General features: G+C 42.9%; 1 protein-coding gene across 4 annotated transcripts in view; it reads right to left on the bottom strand.

Annotated features, from left to right (window-relative positions):
- Positions 1-27,702, bottom strand: part of WNK3 (WNK lysine deficient protein kinase 3) — an 89,347-nt gene that overhangs the window by 23,935 nt on the left and 37,710 nt on the right. For 2 of the 4 annotated variants that reach the window (XM_029066984.2, XM_029066986.2), the window contains exons 9-18: positions 24,223-24,416; positions 23,936-24,073; positions 19,799-22,066; positions 9,716-9,789; positions 8,199-8,346; positions 7,163-7,279; positions 6,145-6,300; positions 6,012-6,063; positions 4,737-4,871; positions 1,157-2,109 (exon numbers count right to left, since the gene is read on the bottom strand). In XM_029066984.2, coding sequence (XP_028922817.1) covers positions 1,157-2,109; positions 4,737-4,871; positions 6,012-6,063; positions 6,145-6,300; positions 7,163-7,279; positions 8,199-8,346; positions 9,716-9,789; positions 19,799-22,066; positions 23,936-24,073; positions 24,223-24,416 — 4,235 coding nt within the window. The remainder of the gene's footprint in view (positions 1-1,156; positions 2,110-4,736; positions 4,872-6,011; positions 6,064-6,144; positions 6,301-7,162; positions 7,280-8,198; positions 8,347-9,715; positions 9,790-19,798; positions 22,067-23,935; positions 24,074-24,222; positions 24,417-27,702) is intronic. The other 2 variants (XM_029066987.2, XM_029066985.2) reach the window with 2 other exon arrangements.

Raw genomic sequence — 27,702 nt, 5'->3', positions numbered from 1 at the left:
AAGTGATTTTAGGAGGTTCTGGAAGGTGGAGAGAGTGGTGGACTGCTGGATAGGAAAGGGGAGGGAGTTCCAGGCCAGAGGGAGGAGGTGGGCAAGGGGTCAGCGGCGGGATAGACGAGATCGAGGTAGAGAGAGTAGGCTGGTGTTACAGAGGCAAATCTGAGGACTGGCTTGTTGCAGGAGGTCAGAGAAGTGAGAGAGGAGGGACAGAGCTGAATTAAACAAAATGACTAAGGAAGTTGCTATTCCCAAAGCTATTCTATCCTGTCTGAGTCACAAGCACGAAGAGGAGAAAGAGGGTGGGCCAGCAAACAGTAATCCTAAGAGGGTTCTGAATTTTGAAATATTGCCTTACATTTGAGGTAATGGTCCTACAACCTTTTTATTTTGTGACCCCTTCCTGCCAAGAACTCTCACATATTTTCATGCCCACACCATCCCTCCAATCCAAAAAATGAGAATGAAGAGAAATCCACCATCTGTCTCCTTTTTGATATCAAGTAGACTTTAAAGGCTGAAAGGAAGGGAGTGTCCATAATTTTCTAATACCTAGAAATAAGTTTTGGACTCAGTGATCCCCTTGAAACAGCCCTGGGACATCTTTAGGGACACAACACAAAGCTAGAGAATAATGCTGTAAGGTGTCCGAGCAAAAGACAGCAATTACTTTATCTACAAATCATCAAGAGAAAGTAATTGGACTTGTTTAACCTTCTGTTAAGTCCCAAAGTAGGTCAGCCTTTGAAAAGTCAGTTACTTTTTAGTTTCTTATTTTATAAATGTATTTTTCAATTTTGACCACCTGATTAAAACATAAAAACAGGGGAGGTTAGTATGATTTACACATCCATTTTCCTTCCCACAGAAAAAATGCAAGTCTTATTTCCTTCCCAATCGTTGCACGCTATTTCTTAAGTGATCACGAGAGGGATCTCTTCAAATAGCTGAACATTTTTCTACTTCACAGGACCTGCGACCTTTAGTCCCAGTTACCATACTCATGACTTGAACCTACGACCTCAGTGTGACTTGTGGTTTCCACATTAGCACCACCAGATACGAAGCTAAGCAAAGACTAAACCGATACCCAGGACAGCACTGTCTTAAAATGGAATTAGCAGGGAACAAGAAACTGGGTGGAAAAACCGATACTTACGTGTAAACACAATTCACTGGGTGCAGAAGTGATAACATCCGGATCCCTTTGGAGCATTGGTATATTAACAGGCTGACCTGCAGCCGGGTTAGGCGGAATTTCGCAGTCAGCCCGCTGAAAATCCGGGGATTCTGCAGGACTCCCTTGAGCTCCACAGTGACTGATGGCTACAACTTCGGGCACTGGACAGGAGAGAGTATCCTCAGCAGAGGAGGAAAATGGAGACTCTATGCTCTGGGTGTCCTTTTGACTCTCAGGATAACCACCGGGCGTGCTGTGCTCCTGATATAGTAAGTTTCGTAATTTTTCATCCAGTGTTTTAATTCGGTTGTCTACAAAGTCAATTTTTGGAGGTCTTTCACCATCTGACTCCAGAACGGAGGAGTGGTGAAGAGGGTTTGGTTCGAGGCCTGGGGTCTGGGCAGGGATGACCGTTTGTGACAAAGAACCTGCTTCGCTGCTCGCTACGGCTTCTCCTTCTTGAGAAATAAATTCGGCATCTGCAGCGGGCACCTGCCCTGAAAAGGACTGAGGGCTTTGATCGCAAACAAAAGCCTGTATATTAAGAGAGCTATCTGTAATCTGCGGTGAATCTCCAGCATGTGCTACAACCAAATCAACATGGCCTCCGGCTTGGTGAGGTGGACAAGATGACACGACTGTGTTGTTGGCAGGGACAGTTGACTCTCCACACTCAATCTGAGCAGTTTGAACTGAAGTGGCAGTATCCTCTGAATTACTAGCCGAAGGTGCTAATGTCTCATTTTCATCTTCCACTTGAGGAGGAAAAGCTGGCTTCTCAGGCTCTGCACTAATACATTCAGAATTCTTATCATCAACTAAATCCTTTGGGTCTGTTTCAGAAGTCAAGAGCCCACCCTGCGGTGGTTTGTTTTCTACAGTAAGAAGTATTTCCTGTGAGAAGATTTCCTTATTGCTTGAGTTTTCAGGATCTGCAACAACAAGAGCTGAGCATGTGAAGCTATCCCCAGACAAGCAAAACAAGGATGTGGGTTAATTCTGAGTTTAACCAGTCAAAACACCCCTTTACAACTTCAAATTTTCCCTAAAGCAGCACACAGCCACAAAAGAAAGATACCATCTTTTTCACCTCATCCATCATTAACCAAATATAAAAACTTTCCTGATGATCAGGGACTCTAGTTCAATAATCATTCATTCATTCAATTCAATCATATTTACTGAGCGCTTGTGTGCAGAGCACTGGACTAAGCGCTTGGGAGAGTACAATACAATAAACAGACACATTCCCCGCCCATAAAAAGAAGGGGAGACAGATATTAATATGAATTAATACATTAGAGATATGTGCATAAGTGCTGTGGGACTGGGAGGGGAATAATATTGATAGTAATGTAATAATCCATTATATTACACAACATTTTGTATTGTGTAATATAGATCTATTTATTATATAGATATAATCATATAGCATAATATATAATAATGATAAAAACTGTGTGGTGTTTACTAAACACTTCCTACTTGTCAGGCACTGTACTAAGCACTGTGGTAGATTCAAGATAATCAGGTCACAGTTCCTGTCCCATATGGGGCTCAGTCTAAATGGAGGGCAAATAGGTACTGAATCCCCACTTTACAGATGAGAAAACAAGCATAGAAAAGTGACTTGCCCAGGCAAGTGACAGAGTCGGGATTGGAACCTAGGTCCTCTGACACCCAGACGCATGCTCTTTCCATTAGGCCTCACTGCTTCTCCAAGGGTGAGGGAGGCCACTGCCCCCATGGAATTGGCACTGTTGGCTTTTTTGGGCAGGGTGAGCAGCCATAACTTATCCACCCTGCTGTGTGGAGCAGGAATGGGGCAGGAAATGGGCTTAAGATGATGTCTTTTGCTGGCAGGCCACGTCTCTTCAGTCTGTCCCTGACTCCTTACATTTTTCCTCTTGCCCCGATCCCCAAAACCCCTCAGAATTGAGCCAGGGCCTGTATACTCCCAGCCTGCCCCGACAGCCCCACCGGCTCCAGGAACAACAGCTCCCTGAACTCATGAACTATGGCAATAAATATGTAAATGCTGAGGTTACTCTGCACAGCTGACATCTCTTAAGGTCACACCTGCTGTCATCATCTAAACCTCAGTGGCTACAGTTCAGGCCAGACTAGAACAAAGCTGTCATACCTGTACAGCTCGGCAGCAGAAGACAGTTTAGCAGCTCAAAGTGAAGAGGATCCTCTCACCGTTCTTTACCTTTTGACTTTACTCTTCTCTCTTTGCCTTGGTTTCACCCTTTCTCCCTAGGCTTCAAAGCTGACTAGGGTTCTTTTTGGTCCCTGGTGAGTTCCTGAGCTAGGTATGGGGATTTTTTCTTTCCTACAAGGCCCCACCAGAAGTGTAGAAAGGAGGGGCTTGTGCCCTGTCCAAGCCACCCTCCAATTTCAATTAAGCAATACTAATTAGCGAGTGACATTGTAGACTCAAAGTTAAAAGGTGGCATTTTTGCCTAAGTCACATAAGAAGCAGTAGGAGTGAAGAGTTTGCAGAACCAGTTTTATACAGCCTTTCCGTTCTTTGATAACCATGAAATAATAACTCAGTCATATTACTCTGAAGAGGTTATCTCTTCATTACCACTGCACTTTCAGAGCTAATCTTATAACACTTCATTTTTAATTAGGACACTGTTTCATACCTGAGAGGTGAAACATCTCAATGTCCACCAGTTTGTGAGATATTCCTGCCACTTAACTGACGGAGAAACTGAGGAAAATGTTTAAATGAACTCTCAAAGGTTACGGAATCATTGGTAGAACTGGGATAAGAAACTGGGGCTCCAGAACGATTCCAGTATTACATCAACTTTTAAAATACATGGAACTCCACATCTTTACGTTACCAAAACAAAACACAAAAACAACCAAACAGAAAATGAAACAAAACATAGCAACGAACAATTGGGAGTGATCTTTATCTTCGAAAGATCTCCCCTGACTGGAGGAGCTAGGATTTGGACGTAATGGGTAAATTTTGAGCATACACCCAAACTCCACACTAAACTGCAACGAATCCTTGATAGCACAATCATTATGAGGGTCATTTAATGGTATTTATTGGGTGCTGTGTGCAGAACACTGTCTTAAGCACTGCGAGAGTACAACAGAGTTGGAGGATTACTCATTACAAGTTGCTGGACCTTAACCTTTCCCTTCAGAATCATCTTTCCCCCTAGTCTTGTGTTGAGTCACAGAAACTTCTTAAACTCCTAGAAAAATGTAAAAAAATTGAGTTTGCATAGGAATTACCTAAACACACTTCCATCTCTAATTTCTGATTATTCATATTGTCTTCATTCATATCATTGTTCACCTCCTCTAGACTGTTCATTATGGGCAGGGAACTTGTCTGTTAATTCTGCTGTACTGAACTCTCCCAAATGCTTAGTATGGTGCCCTGCTCATTGTAAGTGCTCAATAAATTCCACTGATTTTCTGAAAGCAGCACTTTTTGTGGACTCCTACAAAGATAGGAACAAAAATCTGCCTAACCATGAAAACGTTATGATTTTCTAAAGAATGTCATCCAGGAAATTTGGCTTACCAGTAACTTGCGGCAGCCCAGATTCAGTCAGGGGCTGCTGAAGAGTAGATGGAGATTGTGCCTCTCGATTCCTTATTGTCTGATTAATACAGAATCTCCAGCGACCAACTGGGGACGACTGGGGAGCAGATTCATCTGCAGAAAGAATAAATGATTACTGGGTTTGTTTTTTTAAACAGGTAGTTTAGTTCATTGACCTTGCTGACAAGGAAACCAGCTCAAAAAATCAGGTAACTAATTGTGGTGCTATTTTGGATAGCACTACGATATAATTTGTCCACAAGGCCTCCATGACTGAGGACGTCATCTGAAGCACCAGTTTCTTCTCCCGTCGAGTAGTGAAAGGTTCATTTCTACAGAAAGAGAAAGGACTAGAAAATCAGCCCCAGAAATGACCAGAAATAGGACTAACCATATGTTAAGTATCATTTTTCTCCTGTTTTGACTTTATACAAAATAGTCTCTTAATTCTTACTTCCCCATTCTCAGAAACTAATACTTTCAAGTCATTCCTAACCTGCAAAGAGATATAAACTCAAATATGGGTGGTCTCCACAGAAAACTGGACTGCGATAAACCATAAGTCTGTTCAATAACCCCTGCTTTTCCCACATTTCATTTGTTCTCTGATCATTCATTGTCCTGTTTCTTGAACCTTGTTACTGCACTAGTTCAAAGTTTGCTGCTTGTCTACATCAGTTTTTCCCCTTTCTGCTTTGTCTTTCCCTCCAACAGCACAGACGTGTATGGTGGCATGAAGAAGTCAGGGATCCAAACCCAGCTGCTCCACTTTCTGATGCCCCAAATTGAGAAATAACTTTAATAATCTCAAAAGACTCAATAACAGAGATCCAGATAGGGCAAACCGCAGCATCTTGTGGAGGAACACAAAACAGGAAGTTACCTGAAACATGAATCATTTATGGAGATCAACAGATTCACTTTAACAGATTCTGAAGATTAAATTCACCAGGTTCAGAGACAGAAAAGTTTAAATAGAATACAATTGAAGGATAATATAATCAACATCACAATTTATCTGTTGGTAGCATGTCTTAAGAACACATACAAATGAGTCCAACAAATACACAACTAACATCGGAGGAAAAGAAGAGAATTTTTCTTATTCTTCTGCTACAGAATCCTTTGGAAATGTACGGAACCTGCATTAATACTTTTTTTGGCAAACACCTTTTCCAGTAAAGGTGTGTAAATTAAAAGTTGTCCAAATGTCTTGCTTCAAGCCAAATGTTAAATTTTATTAAATGTACTTACTGCTGGTTTGAGTGGATGCAGGATTTATCTGTACTTGTTCGGATGATCCTGTCTGAATTAAAAATGAATAGATAAATAAAGAAGTTCCTGACACACATCCCAGAAGACCTATATGCTACATAGTGGCCCTTACTTGACTACTGATGGATTCGGAGTGAGCAGAATCAATTCCAGATACTCTTTCTTCAATAGGGAGAGTGCGAAGGATCTCCTGGGCCTGGCATACAACAGCCCTCAATTCCTCCACAAATTTCTCCTTTTCACTCTCCAGGACAAAATTATCTTCAACCTGCCAAAAAGTACGTGCAATTTAGAGTGAAGGAAGAATTCTGTCCTTTCAAAAAATTATAATGGTTATTTCTGCAGAGGGAAAGAGCATACACAAAGTATACGGCACTTCAGTGTCAAATAAAAGCTCCATGACATTAATGAACAAAAAGTCAGGCTTGTACATCGAAAGACCTGTACGCTAAATGTTCACAAAAAACACATATCGGAAAAATCAAATGCAGCTCATATTTCCCACTGTTCAAGGAACACGAAACTAGGTTACGTAAATTAGAAGTTCCAACTGGTGATGAATTGATCCGAAAGCACTGAATTAAAAGCAAAATGAACAAAAATCAAGGAAGGGGCACTTGGCTCTTCAGTCGATCAGTAGTGTTTCTGTAGCCCTGATTGTGAGTACAGCATTGTATTCAGCACTTAGGAGAGCATAATACAACAGACTTGGCAGGCATGATCCCCGGCCCTCAAGGAGTTTACAATCTAGAGGGTGAGGCAGACATTAAGTTACAGAGAGAGAAAGCAGCAGAGTAGAAGGATATGGACAGAAGTGCCTTGCGGCTAGGGGCAGGATGATAATTAAAGTGCTTATGGGGTAGAGACCCAAATGCATAGGCATGCAGACGAGAAGGCATGGAAGTGAGCAGTTAGTTAGGGAAGGCCATCATGTACATATTGGTTAACTCCTACCAAAGAGTTCAATAAAATGACCATTAAATGTGACTGAGTTAGCAATATTATGGTAAATACTTGTAGTGATGACAGATGATAGACTCTTCCCTGGGTCAAAAGTCTCATGCAGAGGGAGGGAAGCAGAGTATGGTACTGGAAAGGTGTTAAGAGGAAATGATTGCCACTGCGCTTACCATATAGTCAGCAATATCTTCTGGAGCATCTCCATCAGCATCAAACTTGAAAGTAACCATTTTGTTGTTATGTGTCTCTAACTGACACTCCACCATATTGTCTCCAGATGTTGACACCTGAGTGCACAAACAGATTACTATTTTCACTCTTGTCTTGAAAGAGTTCTCCCTTTTGTAAAAGAAGCCAGAGACAGAGCCTGACATTGCAAATAGATCCTATGAGACATATCTATTCTTCTCAGACCGCCTGCGAGGGGCACAGTAGGAAAAAGAGCAGACAAAACCAAATATATTTATGCAATAGTCATCAAGGCTATTTTCTATGCTGGGATCATAACATGACTAAAATTCAAGGTGAATTGCTGAAACTGAATACTTAACAGGGGGAAAACATATGAAAGTTCAGATTAATTATACTGGTTACCAAAATCCAGGGTTCTTCTAGGTGCCAGAGAATTATTTCCCCATTGCATGGGGGTGGGAGCAGAAATAGTTTGGCAGTGGTAACTAATTACCACCAAACGTTCTGATAGTTCCAGAAAGCAAAGGGAAGAAACAGAAAGTTGGGGTGGGTTGTGGGTGAAATTAAACACATTCACACAACTCCTCACTCGCACAAAAAAAAAAAAAAAAACCAACCTCTAGGCCCTGAGGCCACTTGTCTCTTTCCCACCCCTTTTTTCCCCCCAAAGTAAAAGACTTCTAAAATGTTTGCTCTCAGGCCTCCTATAACCACTAGTTTTCCCTAATCTTAAGTGCAAGTATAGGAGTCTGAAAAAGGCTTTGAAGTCCCCAGGGTTTTAGAGACAAAGTTTGCACCAAGTGTCATGTCTTTGTTTTCTGATTCTAAAAACTTGGTAGTTGAGTCAAAAAACAAAGCCATCTGCAACTAGTGGTGATGAAGGGAATGATCTCAAACTGAGATGTTCTTTCAAGTATCATACCCGACTCTTCCCTTCCCTACTTCATTAAAAAGGACCAAAAAGTCAACCTGTCTTCCCTTGATAAAATAAAAACCCAGCTTTCATATATTAACCTGAAGGACTGTGAGTTGAAATTTTGTCCCTTTATCGGATCTTGGACAGGATGCTCGCCTCTGCTTAATCCTATCCTGTTTACCATTTCCACTTGGACTATCCATTCCATTGGTGCTTTCCTTCAGAGCTGCTACATCAGGGTTTATTCTAAGAAAATAAAAGGAGAAATAGCTACAATTTGGTAGCCCAAGACAAAGTTAACAGTACATAAGGCTAGAAAGCACAGGACTATCAATGAAATTCTACAGTTAGGTGCCAGAGAAAATTTCTCATGAAATGGTAAAAAAACACATCTGCAGTTTTAAGAAAATGGTTAAGAAGCGAAAGTATACCCAGTCAAAATGCATTTGAATGCTGTTCCTGAAAATTCATTTTGCCGGTGGGCATCCTTTTGGTTATTTTGCAGTAACTTGCTGCTATATACTATTCCTTAAAAAATCCTAATCTCATTTGATAGTCAATGCAAATATTCTTGAACCAGTTTAACTCTGGATTCAGTTATTACATGGAAAAAATTTCTGCATACCACCCAAAGGAAGTCAATGTATCCTTCATGAACAGAAGGAAGTCACTGTATCTTTCATGAACAGAAGGAAGTCATTAAGTTCAGGTTTATGGACATTGGGGAAAACAAGAACAAAAATGATATTAACAACCAAGTGTTTATATGGGCATGCTGTACATTTGATGAGAAATAGAATACTCAAATACTCCAGAAGATTAAGAAACTTAAAACCCTGGGTTTTCTCTGGAAAACTTTTTTTCCATTTTATATTGAAAGCTTGGCTTTCACTATGTAAACTGCTACATAATAGCCTTCCTCAAAACACCCTTCCTCAAAATACATGTTGATGGAATTAAAGGGTTATTAAAAAAAGTTAATCAATCGAACAATTAAAAAAAAAGTTAAAGCATCAGACATCACCACTAGCCATCTTCTGGAAGAGCAAATACATGTTGGCCAAAATAGGATTTCAGCATGATAGAAAAGTTGCAGCCTCAGTCTTAACATAGGATGCTTTAAAACATACGCATTAGATACAAGCAGCACATATTTGGAATGATACTGACAATCTGAAAGACTTCAAAGAACCTTCTTTTTTGATTTACACAAGACCAATCTTCCCCAGAAAACAAATAGCCAGCCCTTAAATAACTGTGAAACAATTTCAGATAGTGGAGGTAGAGAAAAAGCTCAGTAAGAAAATGAAGGAGTGTTAAGATTGCAGGGAATGAATAAATTCAGCTACAAAAACAAGGTGATTAGTTATGCTTCTATGGGGTTTTGGGGGGGTGGTTATAAAAACTTAATTGTAAAGATAACTACTCTCTTCAAATTTCCCATAAAGATTCTTAGCTTACAACTATAGAATAAAAAGATGATTCTGAATTGTGTGTATAAGAATTTCAGTACTTTAGCCCCAAGCTTGCATTACGTGTCATTTTACATAAGGTGCTCTTGGCAAATTCTAAATCACAGGGTTTTTTTTGCTTACTGGAGAATTTATAGACTTACCCTTGGATTAATTCTGGTTTGGGAAGAGTTGTTTGTTGTTCGAGTATTACTGGCTGAGATGCAGGCTGTGAACTCTATAGGAAAAAAAAATAATAATAATATACACAAAGGATTCCAAAAATAAAAATGTTTCTTTTATTTGCTATAATGTGAAACACTACTGCATATTTCAATTCACATCAGAGGACAGAATATCTATGATCCAATTCAACTACTGTTTATCTACTAACTGGGGAGAAACATCAGGTTACCCTATATTCTGAGTGGCATAGAAAGGAAACTGTATGAAAAGCTCTTGGTAAAGTATGTTGTTTAATACAGAAGAAAGCTAGTTTTGGAAATGGTCTCGCAGGGAATGAGTTAAAAGACATTTGACATATGACAGATTTGACATAGAAGATGCAGTGGAGTCTAAACTGTCACAACCAGTTCTTGGAAGATGGGTTGTCCAACAGTTGTTGAAAGATACAAAGTTCACTGAACACCTTATATTTTCTATACAATGTAAACTATCCACTGCACCACACAGCCAGAAATGTTCAAATATATGTCAACAAAGGACCCTTCATTCCCCTCAACATGAACGAAAATTTGCGTTTGTGATATATACTCACTGTTTAGACTGCGAGCCCATCATTGGGCAGGGACTGTCTCTGTTGCCGAATTGTACATTCCAAGCGCTTAGTTCAGTGCTCTGCACATAGTAAACGCTCAATAAATACTACTGAATGAATGAAACACTGAAAGTATACAGACTAAAGTCCTTCTGGTGTACAAATTCCCTTCATTTCTATTAAAACTGCCATTAGTCTTTGGATTCCTGTGATGCATCTGTAGAATGAATTTTTTCCTACTCTGGGAATTTAGTTTTAAAGTACCACTGAGAGCCTCAAATCCCCACCTGTGTATGCTCTCTCAGCACTTAGTACAGCGCTCTTCACACGATAAGAGCTTATATAACTACAAAAGTACTTTGCCACCACCAATTACAAATAACAAGAAAGAGAAAAATACATGAAATAAATAGATCCAGTTCCAAAAAAGAAGTCTTACAAGCTGATCAACATGGAAGATGTCAATGAGAGGCTGGGCAGCGATGGCAAAGAATGGACAACAGTCATTTTGAAAAGCTAAAGAGGAGTGATCTACTTTGGCTCAACAAATGTACCAGTCAGGAGCTCATAGTGGCCAATGTTACCATCATTTCCTAAAGACAGACATCACAAATGCCCTCAGGACTCAACAATGACACTCCATTGATTACATCATCATCTGACAACAGAGCTTGAAAGATGAATTGCACGTCTCTGAGGTATCACGTGCTGGACTATTAGCTTTCAAGCCCCAAATATGTATTAGAAATATAACGAATATAATGAAGAGGAGCATTCCAACCAAGTCAGTTAAATATTCAACTACTGGAAAGGAAAAAACCCAGAAGACATTCCAGACCACCACAACAATCCTACTGGAACAAGAAACCTAAAGCTCTCCCTTCCTACCTAATCTTTCTCATCTCCCACTACAATCCAGCTTGCACACTTCACTCCTCTTACTTACACCCATCTACTCTGGATACCTCAATCTCCTCTGTTTCTCCATCAACCCCTTGCTCATGTCCTCCCTCCTGCTTGGACCTCCCACCCTCCTTCACATCTGACAGACCGACTCACTCCCCATCTTCAAAGCCCTACTAAAAGCGTATCTCCTCCAAGAGGCTTTCCCCAACTAAGTCCTCACTTCCCTGTTTAAATCCTCCCCAAGACTTTTCCATTACTATAAACAACATGAAAATTTTCCCTGTCTCACCATCACTTAACCTTAGCATTATGGCACTGACCTCAACATCTCTCATTCAACCTGCATATTCAGTATGTCACTAAATCCTGTTGGTTCTATCTTGACAATATCCTGAAAACGCCCCTTTCCATCCTGACAACATGTTAGTCCAAACATTTTTATCACATCCCACCTCAACTATTGCATCGCTGTTCACCCTGCCTCCTGTCTCTCCTCTCAGCAAACCACTCGCCACTCTGCTGCATGGATCATAAAAAAACATGCTCAATTCACATCTCCCCACTCCTCACACATCTCCCAAGGCTGCCCGTCCATCTCCGCAAACAAATTCCTTATCATTGGTCTTAAAGCACTCAACTGGCTTCCCCCCCTTACTGTATCTTGTTGATCTATTACATCTCAGCCTGCAATCTTCTCCCCTCTAACACCAACCTACTTACTAGACTTCGCTCTCATCTCTCTTGCCTTGGACCGTTTCCTCATGGCCTCCCTCCTGCCTGGAGCTCCCTCCCCACTTCATATCTGACAGACCAACACTCTCCTCATTTTCAAAGCCCTATTAAATAATATCTTCTCCGGGAAGCCTTCCCTGACTAACCTTTCCTGTCCCCACCTTATTCTCTCTCCCTTCTGCGTCACCTATGCACTGAGTCCAGACCCCTTTAGCACTTTGATACTCACCCCACCCTTCACCCCCACAGCACTTTTGTACATATCCTCTAGATTGTGAGTTGGTTTAGGACAGGGAATGTGTTTACCAACTCCATTATATTATTCTCTCTCAAATGCTTAGTGCAGTAATCTGCGTACAGTACGTGCTCAATAAATGTGATTCATTGATCCTTATACTCTTATTTTCCCTACTTGTAATTTATTTTAATGTCTGTCTCCCCTAATTGATTCATGTCTTTGAGGGCAGGAGTCATGTTAACCAATTCTACTGTAATAGTAATAAGAGTATTTGTTAAGCGCTACTTACAGAAGTAATGTGCTAAGCACTGGGGTAAAATAATGCCACCATAATCACAGTCTTCAAAAAGAACTGTGGAAGAGCTAACTGGAAACCGCTGGATCTCACTGATTTCCACTGCCAGCAAGATTCTGGCTAGCATCCTCCTGGACAGTTCTGAAGAACAGAGTTAATCTTCCCTGAAATGAATCACAATGTAAATTCAGGGCAAATATGAGCTCAGCAAATCTGATGTTTGTAGTGTCACAGACTTAGGGAAAGTAAAGGGATTTTATAGAGTTGTCCTTTAATTCACAGACGAAACTGCCGGAGAGAAGCAGTGTGGCTCAGTGGAAACAGCATGGGCTTGGGAGCCAGAGGTCATGGGTTCGAATCCCGGATCTGCCACCTGTCAGCTGTGTGACTGTGGGCAAGTCATTTTACTTCTCTGTGCCTCAGTTCCCTCATCTGTAAAATGGGGATGAAGACTGTGAGCCTCATGTGGGACAACCTGATTACCCTGTACCTACCCCAGTGCTTAGAACAGTGCTCTGCACATAGTAAGTGCTTAACAAATACCAACATTATTAATATTACCTAGGTAGTGTCCAGTGCCCGCAAAAATACAGTCGTGCACTTTTTCTGACCTCTCACCATTTGAGATGACTACTACTCATACCAGTGGTTATGAGAAAGTTGTGTGCTACCATAAGCAGGTCGTGTTTAAGATGCTTTTGCAGTAGTGAGGCTGGTTTGCCCCAAGACAACCAAACTCTTTTACCCGGTCCCCATATGTCCAGGAAAGTGCAAAACTGCTGATGGGGAGAAGGAGTGCAGCCTCTGGACACCAAAGAGAATATCTGAGACAGCAACAGCCACAGACACTTTGTGTCCTCACTCATTTCACATACTATCTTGGAGAGGTTGTTTGGAGAAGGGGGTGTTGGGACACGGGACGTGGGGGGTTCACTTTCTTGCAAAAAGCAAAAATCAGGAAGTGAAAAAAACAAAACAAGGAACAACAGTAACAAAAAAATATACAACTGTCTTCTCCACAACTAAACAGAAAGAAGCCCCAAAGCACTAGGAGCTTAAGAACAGGACATGCACCGGTCACTTCGTCTCCGGGATGATTTGGAAGGACTGTTCCCATCAATTGTCCAGCTGCTAAACCACACCCTGACCACCACCATTCCTAAGTCAGGGAGGAATATATGACGACTTCGATATTGTTGTCATACAACTTACAGAGACATTCGATATCTTTAACTGAGCTGGACTCTGGTAACTTCCAAGCAAATATAACCGCCTTGAGAAGTTCGCTGAGATCCTTAAGCTATCCTGTGATGGGATGTTCTGTTAGGCCTGCGAGAGTCTTGCTTGACCTTTTCCTCTACACCACTAGAGTAAAACTGGGCCATGAAATAGGTCTAGTGTTGTTCAGCCTATTGCATATCACCAGGCTTGAGGCCCCGACGTGGGACGGGGAAATATATCTGATCCACCAGGAAATTCTCCCAACATTCAACATTTAACTCCCAACATTCAAAACTCTTTCAAGATGGTCATCCAGGGGCATGCTAATGAACCATACTCCCAAGGCACAGCTAATAAGCTATGGAGATGACACGAATCACTTCTCAGAGTCTACGATAATAATAATAATGGTACTTATTAAGTGCCTACTATATGCCAAGCACTGTTCTAAACACTGGGTTAGGAACAAGTTAATCAGATTGAACAGTCCTCGTCCCACATGGGGCTCACACATCCCCATTGTACAGATGAGGTGACCGTGACACAGAGAAGTGACTTGCTCAAGGTCACACAGCAGACATATGGGGGAGCTGGGATTAGAACCCAGGTCCTCCTGACTTCCCAGCCCTGGGCTCTATCCATTGAGCCACACTGCTGCTGACTGACAAACCTGACTAAAATGAATGTTATGTTCCTCTCTGCATTTGGAATGTCCTATAAAAGGGCCCGACGCATTTAAGTAGGAAAGATGAAAATCAGGAAAAAAAGGCTCTACTCTTCTACTTCACTGAGGAAGAGACAAGCTAAAATGATCAATGATCCCATGAGAACAAGTCATGCAATAATAGTAAGACAGGAAATGATACCAGCAACTGTAACAAGCAAAGCATTTAAAAAAAATTGGCTCTACAAAGCTAATAAGGTAGTCACCACTTACACCTGAGTAAGGAAGCTCTGTACGCTTCTGTACCTCAAAATAGCTGAAAACTGGATCATCCTGTGTGCTTATGCCTCACTCAAAACATGTAATAAAAATTGTCCAAATGTTTGCTCCTCTAAACCACCCTTCAAAAGCAACACCACCCCTCAAAAAAAAAAAATCACCCAAGTCCCCTTCCTATAACCCTAGTAGGCTCAATAATGAATTTCTAATGACTCATCCATCTCAGAAAACATTTCTCAAATCCCACAAGCTATGGCAATTCCAGGGACCAAAACCCCACGATTCCTTTCCCAACAGGTTCACCGCAAACAAATGGTAGTACACTGAATCCGCCCTTTCCTCTCCACCCAAACGGCTACCTTACTGCTACGGGCTCTCGTTATATACCGGCTAGACTACTGTGTCAGCCTTCTCTCTGATCTCCCTTCCTCCTCTCTCGCCCCGCTCCGGTCTATTCTTCACTCCGCTGCCCGGCTCATCTTCCCGCAGAAACGATCTGGGCATGTCACTCCCCTTCTTAAACACCTCCAGTGGTTGCCTATCAACCTCCGCTCCAAACAAAAACTCCTCACTCTAGGCTTCAAGGCTCTACATCACCTTGACCCTTCCTACCTCTCCTCCCTTCTCTCTTTCTACCGCCCACCCCGCACACTCCGCTCCTCCGCCGCCCACCTCCTCACCGTCCCTCGGTCTCGCCTATCCCACCGTCGACCCCTGGGCCACGTCCTCCCGCGGTCCTGGAATGCCCTCCCTCCTCACCTCCGCCAAACTCATTCTCTTCCCCTCTTCAAAACCCTACTTAAAACACCTCCTCCAAGAGGCCTTCCCAGACTGAGCTCCCCTTCTCCCTCTACTCCCTCTACCGCCCCCCCTTCACCTCTCCGCAGTTTAACCCTCTTTCCCCCCCATTTCCCTCTGCTCCTCCCCCTCTCCCTTCCCATCCCCTCAGCACTGGACTTGTCCGCTCAACTGTATATATTTTCTTTACCCTATTTATTTTGTTAATGAATTGTACATCGCCTCGACTCTATTTAGTTGCCACTGTTTATACGAGATGTTCTTCCCCTCGACTCTATTTATTGCCATTGTTCTTGTCTGTCTGTCTCCCCCGATTAGACTGTAAGCCCGTCAAACAGCAGGGACTGTCTCTATCTGTTGCCCACTTGTTCATTCCAAGCGCTTAGTACAGTGCTCTGCACACAGTAAGCGCTCAATAAATACTATTGAATGAATTGAAATGAAATTCAGAGTTCATTTTGCCTTAACCTAGTCACTGCCAGACTAGGTTTCTAGTCTGCTAATTAAACACTGGGTTAGGTACAAGTTAATCAGATTGCACACAATCCTTGTCCCACATGGGGCTCATACTCTTATCCCCATTTTACAGACGAGGTTACTGTGACACAGAGAAGTGACTTCTCTGTGACTTCACTTTCTTGCCAAAAGCAAAAATCAGGAAACGAAAACACAAAACAAGGAACAACAGCAGTAACAAAAAATATACAGCTGTCTGACTAGCCCAAGGATCCAGGTACATGGGGAAACTGGTACTAAGTGGGCAGGAAGATTAATTGTATTTGTCAAGCACTGTGTGCCAAGCCCTGTACTAAGCACTGGCAAAAGAAACAAGATTAATCAGGTGGAGGCTCTCTGGGAAGTAGCAGGTTCTGGGAAAGAGGGGCGTGACAGCACCAAACGCTGTGGGCAACAGAAGGGCCATACTATATCCTGTCTATGTCCTACCACCCTTGATGTAGAGCCTTGCAAGAGTTACATGAAAACCCAACAGGACAATTGCTCAGATGAAAAGGATCAATTTTTGCATGATTATTACCTAATCTCTCTCTCTCTCTCTCTCTCTCTCTCTCTCATCACATCTTTCTCTCTGCACCTCTCCACATCCAACAAAAACTCCTCATAAATCACATTATGGGCAAATTTTAATTTTAATTGAAAATATAACCTATTCATATTCACTTCCATCAGCTAGAAAATGTTTGTGACATTGGTAAAGGGGGAAAGCAGTAAAATTTAATGGGGAGTGAAAATTCAGCAGGTTCTGGAGATTTTTTGTCTCTACCTACAAAGCTGCTTCAAAGCCACAAACAAAAAAAGAAAATGCAAGAAAGGGGGTCAAAGGAAGTGTTCCAAAATGTTAATACTGCAATTTTGGGGGGAGAAAATATTCTGAGAAGGCAGGCACTTCAATTTCTTTTCGTAGATTTTGACTCACATTACAATTATGATCAAAGCAGTCCCGAACAAAAACACCTGCACCCGTTTACACACGTTACACAGTCCAGGAATCAATAGGGTACACCAAAGACAAAGCTAGATCTTAGGACCCAGAGGTTTCTAGGTATCTTTTCATGGTCCATAGAGAAAATGAAACTAGAAAAATATGAACAGAGGCTGGATTAGACCACAATTTGACAAAGGAACAACTTCAAATCAACCACAGGAAGTGCTGATATAATGGCAATTCATGGAGGGCAGGAGATGAGAAATGCTGACCACGGTAGTAAATGAAGAGCAACACTAGTGGCTTCCTAAATTTTTTGGTTTTTTAAAAAAGCACCGCACAGCAACTGGCAAGACAAACCTGGTGTTTCACTTCCTATTGCTTTTTTACCCCTTCACGCTGCCTCCTAAACAAAAATGGGTAGGACTGAATGCTTCACAAAACAAGTGGTTTAAAAAGCCAAAATTCGTTTGAAAACACGAATCCATAATTAATTAAGTGTAACACTCCCAATTCTGTAGGCAAAAACCTCCACTTAATTCACCCCACCCTCACCTTAGTACCCTGCTGATGTGGGAACTGTACCTAACCCACATCTATGGGGACAAAAATTGGAATTACCCCACCCAGTCTAGTTTCCCCGGGTAACTCCACGACCTCTCCTGTCATATGGCCACAAAGAGATACGCTATATTTGTCCCAGCCTATGTGATGGTCATCAACTTTTCAGTTTACCTTTTGGAATTACAGGGTTTTAAAAAATCTTTTCTCCCTTTCAAGCCATGGGGAAGGTAATAATAATAATAATAATAATGTTGGTATTTGTTAAGCGCTTACTATGTGCCGAGCACTGTTCTAAGCGCTGGGGTAGACATAGGGGAATCAGGTTGTCCCACGTGGGGCTCACAGTCTTAATCCCCATTTTACAGATGAGGGAACTGAGGCACGGAGAAGTTAAGTGACTTGCCCACAGTCACACAGCCAAGTGGCAGAGCTGGGATTCGAACTCATGAGCCCTGACTCCAAAGCCCGTGCTCTTTCCACTGAGCCACGCTGCTTTCTCTCAAGGTAAAACAACAGCAGGGATAAAGAAATGTAGTTCAGCAGCTTAAAATCTGATCCCTGAAAACTACATTCTTTCTGGCAATCTCTTTCAGGAAGTGAGAAATTCAAGGAGAGAGGATTGCTCTCTGAAGGAAAGAGATATGGGATTGTCTCACTGCATGGATTAATAAGGCTCTAACTTGATATTCATACACTTGGAATAGAACAGCTCGCACACTAACAAGCAAGAATCCATTACAATCTGTGCCTTGGAGAAAGCCAGTATTTTCAACAAATTTGATATCTGAAGCCTTACTTACAACGGAATTAACCAGAAGTTTTACAATGCAGTTCACAACACCTTTAAGATGAAGATTTCAAAGTATTTCATTACAGTCATTACTCTCTCTTCGCAGGTCTAAGAGACTATGAATCTCATTGGTAGCTAAAGGAGAGAAAGGGGTCTGCCCAATGTTACCAAGACACCTAGGGAGAGGGCAAGGAAAGTACTTAGTACAGTCCCCTGCACACAGTAAGCACTCAAAAAATACCACTGATTGATCGAAAAGGACAAGATGACTAAGTCCCATTTTTGTTCTCACAATACTCTTATTTCCTACAACTTCTTGGGAGTCTACCAAATTGACAGCCAATCAATTGTATTTACTGAGCGCTTACTGGTGAAGAGCACTATACTAAGCACTTAGAGTACAATTTAACAGAGTTGGTAGACATGTTCCCTGCATTTAACCAACCAATCAGTAGCATTCACTGAGCACTTACTGTATAAAGAGCACAGTACCGAGCACTTTGGAGAGAACACCATTTTCCCTGACCACAAGGAGCTTACAGTCTAGAGGTGGAGACAGACTTTAAAATGAATTATGGATATGTACGTAAGTGCTGTGGGGCAAATATCAGGTGTTTAAAGAGGTCACACTCAAGTGCAAGGGTGACAAAGGGAGAGAGAGTAGGGGGAATGTAGGCTCAGTCAGGGAAGGCCTCTTGGAGATACTTATTTTTAATAAGGTTTGGAAGGCAGGGAGAATGGCAGTCTGTCGAATATGAAGGCGGAGAGAATTCCAGGACAGAGGGAGGAGGTGGGCAAGCTGTGGTCAGCTACGTAGATGAGATCGAGGTACAATGAGAAGGTCGGTGAGAGAGGGGCGAAGAGAGCAGGATGGGTCGTAGTAGGAAATCATCAAGGGTAAGAGGGAGAGAGGTGAATGAGCGCATCAGAGCCGATGGTAAGGAGTTTCTGTTTGAGGTGGAGGTGTACTGTCAACTACTGCAAGTTCTTGAGGAGTAGGGAGACATGGACTCAACTTTTTTCAGGAAAATGATCTGGGTGGCAGAGTAAAGTATGGACTATAGCATGGAGAAACAGGAGGCAGGGAGGTTAGCGAGGAGGCTGATTCAGTAGTCAAGGCGGGATAAGGATAAGTGCTCAGATCAGCATAGCAACAGTTTGTGTGGAGAGGAAAGGGCAGATTTGATCGATGTTACGAAGGTAAGACCGACAGGATTTGGTGACAGATTTAATACGTGAGTTGGTTAAGGGAGGTGAGTTGAGGAGAATGCTATATTATGGTATTGTAAGACAGGAAACATAGTAGTGTTTTCTACAGTGACGGGAAAGTCAAGGGGAGGATAGAGATGGGGTGGAAAGATGAGGAGTTCTGACAGTTTACTAGAGCTGCCCAACACTTGGGCATCCTCACAGAGTAGCTGTGTGAGGGTGGCAGAAATGTTTTTCCCTCCTACAGAGATCAAGCAGTATCCGTTTCTTCCTGGTTGTCTCTATTGACATTTGCAAGGTCTGATTAGTTTGCCACCCCACTCACTTACTTTGGCAATTTCTTGGCTCTGAAAATGCTGTGGATGTGGTTGGCCCTGCAGGCTGGCAGAGGGTTGGCCCGGAATGTGAAGTGTCGCTAGCTGCATGGATGAAGAAGGTTGATTTGGAGGGGCTGCACCAGTGGTCTGGTAATGGATCTGTGGTGGCAAGAGCGACTCTGCTGGCAGGGAAACGGGGGCTTGGGTCAAAGGCGGCTGCCACTGTGGTTGGACAGCCGCCTGCTGAACGTATACCGGCTGGTGCTGCCCCGGGTTTTGCTGCTGGGAAAATGACTGACTGCTGTCTGCAGTTTGAAGCACCTGGGCCGGCGGCTGGAGGAGAGCGGAGGCGGGCTGGGTCGCCAGTTGTCCCGGTTGTTGCCGAACGTATTGCTGGTCCAACGCCGCTGGCTGCAACTGATCCGGCAAAGGAGGTATCATCTGTAACAAGTTGGGAATAGCCTGTGGATTGGCGATTATGGCTGCTGGTTGCTGGATCTGGTTGGTCGCCTGGGCACGAGGCACCTGCTGCTGGAGTGGGGTGGGCTGGCCATATAAAGGCTGCTGCTGGTTTAGAGGGGCCTCTTGAGGGGGCATCTGATGAGTTGGTTGTGACGGTAGATGGGCTGCGTGAGGGATCTGCTGATGCTGAATGAAAGGGGGTTGAGACACCTGGCTCTGTGCTAGGTGTTGCTGGGGAAGCTGGGGCGGGAAAGCGGAGGGCTGCAGCGGACACTGGGAGGAGGGCTGCTGAACGAAAGGCATCTGCACGGGCAACGGGGCCTGCCCTTCCACTGTCCTTTGAGATGCGACGCTAACCGACTGAGGTGGAACTTTCAACTGCTGGTGTCCGACACTGGAATCTGGCTGGGGCTGGGGGGCCGACTGTGGAATATTAAATACGGGGTCGGTAGAATACGGCTGCGTGTCTGCCGCGGCTGCCGGAGCGCTGTCCCGTGGCGGGGTGAATAGGGTTTGTGGCTCAGAGGACTGCACTACCAAGTGTTGGGTGGAATACAGCTGCTGGTCTGCAGGCTGGGTCAGATGGGCCTGCTGGCTGTCCGGAGGGTTTGGCGGGTACGCCTGCTGCGGCAGAAAGGCCGTCCGCTCGGGAGCCGGCAGGGCGTAGGCCGCCGGCCCTGGGTAAGGGGCGCGCTCAGAGGGATGCCCCTGGTAAGGGGGCTGTTCCATCGGGTGCCCGGGGTAAGCCACTCGGATGGCGAAGGCCGCCTGCTCTGGTGGCTGGGCCGAGTAAGCAGGCTGCACCGAGGATTGCCCTGGGAAAGCAGGCTGCCCCGACGGCGGTACCGAGTAAGAGGTATGCACCGGGGGCGGCGCCGGGTAAGAGGGCTGGACCGGAGGTGGCCCCGGATAGGCCGGCTGCCCTGGGTAAACAGGCTGCGCTGAGGCTTGTCCAGGGTAAGACGGCTGCTCTGGGACTTGGACTGGATAAGAATTCTGCACCGAGAAAACTGGCTGTGCAGCATAAGGCGGCTGCTCCATGGTCGGCACTCCGTAAGCCAGGTGCTCGGGAGGCTGAGCCGGGAAAGCCGACTGCTCTGAGGGTGGTCCGGGGTAGGCAGGCTGCATCGAATAGGAGACCTGTTCTGGGGGATGAATTAAACTTCCCTGGTCACCTTTTGGTTGCTGCAGACCGACCTGGGCCTCGGATTCTTGCGGAACGGGGTCCTGCGCTTGCTCCGCTGGGTTCGTTTGCAAAACGAGGGGCTGCTGATGTACGGAAGATGGGTAACTCGGCTGCTGCGGCACTGTTCGAGGCAGATGCTCCACCAGAGGGTTCGCCTGCATGGCCTGTCCCGGCTGCACCGAAGAGGACGTTAAGGAATCCTGATGCACCATCGGGTACTGAGGCTGCGGTGCTGGCTGCTGCACTGATGGAATCTGTTGGGAGACCTGCTGGACCCCGGGAAGCCCAGCTAAAGAATTTGGTGTCGTCTGCCCTGTACCGGGCACCCCCTGTACGCTGCTTATGAACTGAGCGCTAGACTGACACGGCAGAACCGGAGGGTGATTAACGGGCAAGAAACCGGAAGCCTGATCCACATCCTGCGCTGCGGCTGAAGTCTGACTTCCAGTTCTAGAATCTAGCTGAACGCCCATTACTGGATGCTGGGATTTCATCTGTGGAACAGAAACCGTCTTCGGAGAAACGCTGGCAGCCAGCACTGGTTGGGAAACTCCAATGACCGACAAGTCTAAAGCCACAGACTGCGCTGGGGTCTGTCCATCAGCTCCGAAGGCCAACTGTGGTTCCTGGTGCTGGCACAAAGAAAAATAACGTTACAATTTAATGGTATACAATAAAGTTTAAAACTGTTTCTTAAAAAATGTGTATTTTCCCCTTAACCTAAAACAGTGCTGTAACTGCCTATTAGGAGCTTTAAAAATATCTGTTTCCTCGGGAAGCCTAGTTCTTTCTAAAACGAGTGTGGGTTTGCAGACAGGTAATAAAAAATTCAGGTCAACAGATTGGTGGTTCAGAAATACGACTCAGTAAAACCACTTTGAGGACTTATTCTTGGGGCTTTGTTATATGAAGGTTTTCTGTCTTTTGCAATATCCTGAATTTTCAGTGGCCTGCCAAAACTGAAGAAAAACATCAGTATTTGCATTTTGTTAATTACAAAAAGGTTTATTATAAGGAGTTTAATTTTAACTTTCTAGTAGGGAAGCAGAACCAATTTTCTGGGGTATGTGTTGGAATACCATATCTGCATCTTTTTAATGTGTTGTCATTCACCGGAGGAATATAATGCCTAGAAGCAGCGTGGCTTTGTGGGAAAAGCCCGTTCCTGGAAGTTAGAAGACCTGGGTTCTAATCCCAGCTCTGCCACTTTGGGCAAGTCTCAGTTTCCTTATCTGCAAGATGGGGATTCATTACCTGTTCTCCCTCCTCCGACTGTGAACCCTGTGTCCAATTTGATTAACTTGTATCTACCCTGGTGCTTAATACAGTGCTTGGCATAAGTACTATACGTTATTATTACTACTTATTCTCCCCTTATGTCAGTGGTTGACAAGCTGAATGCACAAGTGCGCCCTATTACAGGCCTCTCCTACCTAATTGCCCCATGAGCAATGAGTCTGAGGATGGGCTGAGAAGGGTTTTACTGGGGTTGACCAGGCGAACCTCTCGGCCTCGTCCAGGAGAGACAGTAGCCAGGATTTTTAATGAAACTCTATTAACTGACAAATCTAAAGCTAAAAATTCTGAGGAAGTTTGTTAGCTCTATGGGTCCTGGGACTCAGTTTAGGTTCCCCCTATTTATACAGAGCAGGTCCATATATAGAATAGACATATATATAGAATAGAGAAGCTGAATGGAAGCTTCATTTTCCCCAGCCCAAAGTTTCCCCCAGCTCCTTGAGACCATACTTCCTGACCCCCACGTTGGGTTCTCTCCCTAAAGGACTCTGCAGATATGAGCAAAAGCAATTGAACAGAAAATAGATAATGTAATAAAGAATACAACTGAGAAGCAACGTGACCCAGTGGATTGAGCATGGGCCTGGGACTCAAAAGGACTTGGGTTCTAATCCCAGCTCTGCCACCTGTCTTCTGTTTGATCTTGAGCCACTCACCAAACTTCTCTCTGCCTCAGTTACCTCATCTGTAAAATGGTGGTTAAGACTGGGAGCCCTATGTGAGACAGGGACCGTGTCCGATCTGATTAGCTTGTATCTACTCCAGTGCTCAGTACAGTAGCTGGCTCACAAGCACTTTAGATTATTATTATTATAATTTATGATCGACAGCCCCAGAGTTTGGTCTCTCAGCCCCCAATGTTTAAGGACTTGGTTGTACTGAAGGGCCAAATATTTTATATAGATGGAACTAAAGTAAAAGCCAATTCCCTTCAACTCATCGTACATTCAAGCCTTGAAGGGCAAAGGAACAAATTCAGATTATTCAAAATAGACCTCAAGCATTATAAAGCTGTTATGCTACACTGAGTGCTTGCCAAGACTACAGGTATTTATCAGTAATAAAGCTTCACTAGAGACACCTTTCATAGACCATTACCAGCACTAGGTTCACGAAAGAGTCTGTACCCTACATCAGTCGGACACTATAATAAATGTTAAAGCTGTTCAAAGTATAGAACCTCTGATCAACCTTACCATTACCTGGGAGAATTGTTGGATTGGTGAAACCTGGGGTTGTGATGCAACAGATGGTGCAAAACCAGGTACAGGCACGTTTTTAGCCTGACTTTGCACCAGTGGTAAAATCTGAGTATGAGCAAGATTTGGTTGTTGTGGTACCTGATTTAAAAACAACAACAACAAAAAAGAAAACCAAACAAGCCAAAAAAAAAAACACAAAAAAAACAAAAATGAAAGACTTTAACATTCATGATAAATACACAGATCAGTATCTAGATTTAAGTGCCACAAGTTAGAATTCACCTTACCCCAGAAACTTGTTGGTAATGTCCTACTAGTTGCTGGGAGGAGTAAAGATGCCCGGGAAGACTGGTTTCAGCCTGTACCACGCTAGATCCTTGTTGAGGGGCTTTTGTCTGTTCTGAGGAATAGGCTACGTTGTGTTGACTTGAAACATCAGAAACAACAGTTGATCCGGGTCCCAACTCAGATAAGTTGTCAGCTATTAGGAAATAAGTCGAAAGGAATATGGAAAGGCAATAAATACAATATTAAATGGTTCTTCAATAATTAAAAATGGTTTTACTCATCCCTGCAAACTAAGTAAAAATATATGTTTATATCTGGAGATAGCAAAAGCTATATTATAATCTGCAAATATCCTTCAGACTCCAAAACAGGAACATTGTGATGGGACAAAAACCTGATGAGAGCAAACCTGAAAAGGTTTGCCATCCATTTTCTTTCTACCCAATATACTGCAGCCCTGCAAGTCCCTAAGATACCCTTAAACTTTAAATCTTATTCTCATCTTTGATCCTTCAAAGAAATGTAATAATCTCTTGTTTGCAGACCATCACATTACTCCTGGGAAAGATATCACAATTTTCCAAGCAGTGAAGAAATAACTTATAACAGGAAGGATAAGAAAAAAAAATTGAAGTTACCTTCATTGCAGGCTTAGATATTGGCCTAGAAAAATCACTTCTAGTAGAGTGATTTTCAGCTTAAATCTTGTATTCTGATCCTTTAAGGTTTCACTCGGATCTTTACAGAGTCACTCTGCTTCTTTGGTCATCTTCATTTTAAAAACTAAGTCAGATATTTAAAAAGCTATTTTGTTGTTCTGGGCAGAAATTTTCATCCCTTTGAGAAACTACCACTGCAATCTCCAGGTTTCACCTGAAGTGTACCCTTCCCCCTTTGGCCCACGTGCTAATCACATGCTTTATCCTCATAACCCACACACAGAAAAATGACTGAAGGAAGCAAACTTTCTGCTGAGAAAACAGCAGCTTTAATTCAGCAGGCTTGTGCACAAGCCTAGTTTCAGACAGTAAGGCAGTGAGATGCAGTGGCAAGCAATTAAAAAGGAAAAAACACCTGCCCTTCGGTAGCAGTACTTGGTCAACAGGAACCTAGGAGAGGATGCAATAGGTCTAGACTGAGGAGAAGTGCATCAGGCCTCCCCTGTCACCCCAAAACACTTCCAAAATGACATATGGAATGGGGGGAGAGGGGAAGGCGCTCATTTTTTCCCCGTTTCAGGGCAGCCATAGAAGTCTCAAGTCAGTCTGCCTTCATGCTGGTCCTTGCTGCTTCTCCGCCAGTCCATCTTCTGCAATAATAGCTGTGCTATCTACAGTGCTTTCCAGTACCCTGGGGGTTCATAAACCCCCTTTCCCAACCTCTGGTTTTACAGCATCATTTTGTCTCTTCATAACAACAAATGAAAACAAATTTTTTTTTTTTAATGGGCAATCAGTTATAATGTTGGTATTTTAATTCTTAGTCAAATTTTGCTTACTGGAATTGTCCTAGTATATCAACACCATTTCAGAAAACACAGAATTATGTAGACTATGAAATCCACCAAATAAACAATGAGCACTCAAAATTTTTATTCTTCTAAAAGGCATTGTTAGTGCTTATTTCAGAGGAAAAGGTAGCAGGCTTCTGTTTAGATTTATGATAAAATTCTAGGAGGTAATTTAGGTGATAGGTAACCATCTTACCTTCCCAAATTAATTTTTTTAAAAAACTACATTCTGAATTTTAAATATTATTAAAGCATTCACTAAGCACTTAAAATGTGCAATGTGCTAGCTATTCACTGTGACTTGGTTTCACCTTTCTGGCTGTCAACCCTTGATTCCCAACCTCCTTTCTGCCTGGAACCTTCCCACTTCACATCTGACAAACTATAACTCTATCCTCAATGCCCTACTAAAATTACTTCTCCTCCAGGAAGTCTTCCTTGTCTAACTGTTCATCTCCCCCATCCTATTTTCCTTCCCCGCTGTTACCTGTGAACTCTTATCTCCACAGCCTTTATAGACAAATCGTTATATTTGGTTGCTTCCTCAACCTGTAATTTTTTTTTACTGTCCCTCTCCCCTGCTCTACTCGATACTCTGAAGACAGGAATATCTACTTATTCTCTCAAACACTTAATACACTTCTCTGCACTCAATAAGTACTAAATTCCATTCCACTGATGCAATATTATAAGTTCAGACACAGACCCAGAGATGGAACTAATCAACTAGCAGTATTTTACTCAAGGGAGAAAGTCCAGAAAGAAAATGGCAATTGGAGCTCATGTCCCTGAAAGATCTAAACAGAAGCCTGCTACCTTTTCCTCTGAAATAAGCACTAACAATGCCTTTTAGAAGAATAAAAATTTTGAGTGCTCACTGTTTATTTGGTGGATTTCATACATAATTCTGTGTTTTCTGAACTGGTGTTGATATACTAGGATAATACCAGTAAACAAAATTTGTCTGAGAATAAAAATACCAACATTATAACTGATTGCCCATTAAAAAAAATTGTTTTCATTTGTTATTATGAAGAGACAAAATATAAGAAATCCACTTTTAATGTCTGATTACTGGAGCTGTTGCCCTTTTACAGAAGCGATGTCGGAAGTCTCAAAATTTTACCCAATGTAGTAGTTCCTTCCCTTTTTCCCAACCTCCTTCTAAGCTCCTTGTGGGCAAGGACTAGCTCCCATTTTGACAGATAACATGAGTTGTGTCGAAACATCTGAGCATCTGGATTTTCTAGACTGTAAGTTCCTTGTGGGCAGAGAACATGCCTACCAACTCTGTTTTATCATACCTTCCCAAGCACTTAATACTGTGCTTTGCACACAGTAAGTGCCTAATAAATCAGATTGATCATAAGCTTTTCATCATATACCTTCCATCACACATACACATTCCTTCCACTCACTTGATACACTGAAATACTCAAGAGCTAAAGCTATTCTTCTGGTGAAGCTGAGAACCAGAGCCGATAAGAACAGAAAACTCCCTTTTCTAAATTTTTGGACATTAAGCAAAGCATTCTCTTCTCACCTGCTACTTCTCCACGGGTTCTCACTGTCCCCATAATTAGCTAACCTACGAGATCCAATATGATTCTATCCGATTGACACTTTCACTTCAGAAGCTAAGAACATAAACAGTAACACACTAGGTCAAATCAGTGGTCCATTCAACACAATATTGTATCTCCAATATAATGGCAACCAAGAATGCTGGGAGAAGCCCTTTGCGAACTAGACTTACCTTCTGACAACCCTCATTTTCCTCTAATAAAATATTATGATGCTCTAATCCATGGATCTTTAATTTTATCTGGTCTCTCTTGAAGCAATTTGTATTTCCTGCCTGCACAATTTCCTATAATAATGAATTATATATGCTTTCTGCCAGCTGGGCAAAAAATGTTTGCATTCTTCCAATGCTCGTTACACTCTCTTTAATCTCTATTAAATCTCC

Source organism: Ornithorhynchus anatinus, chromosome 6 (assembly GCF_004115215.2).
Source record: "Ornithorhynchus anatinus isolate Pmale09 chromosome 6, mOrnAna1.pri.v4, whole genome shotgun sequence".
Classification (NCBI taxonomy): Eukaryota; Metazoa; Chordata; class Mammalia; order Monotremata; family Ornithorhynchidae; genus Ornithorhynchus; species Ornithorhynchus anatinus.
Note: the sequence above shows the minus strand (reverse complement) of the source record. Positions and strands in the feature narration are given on the sequence as shown.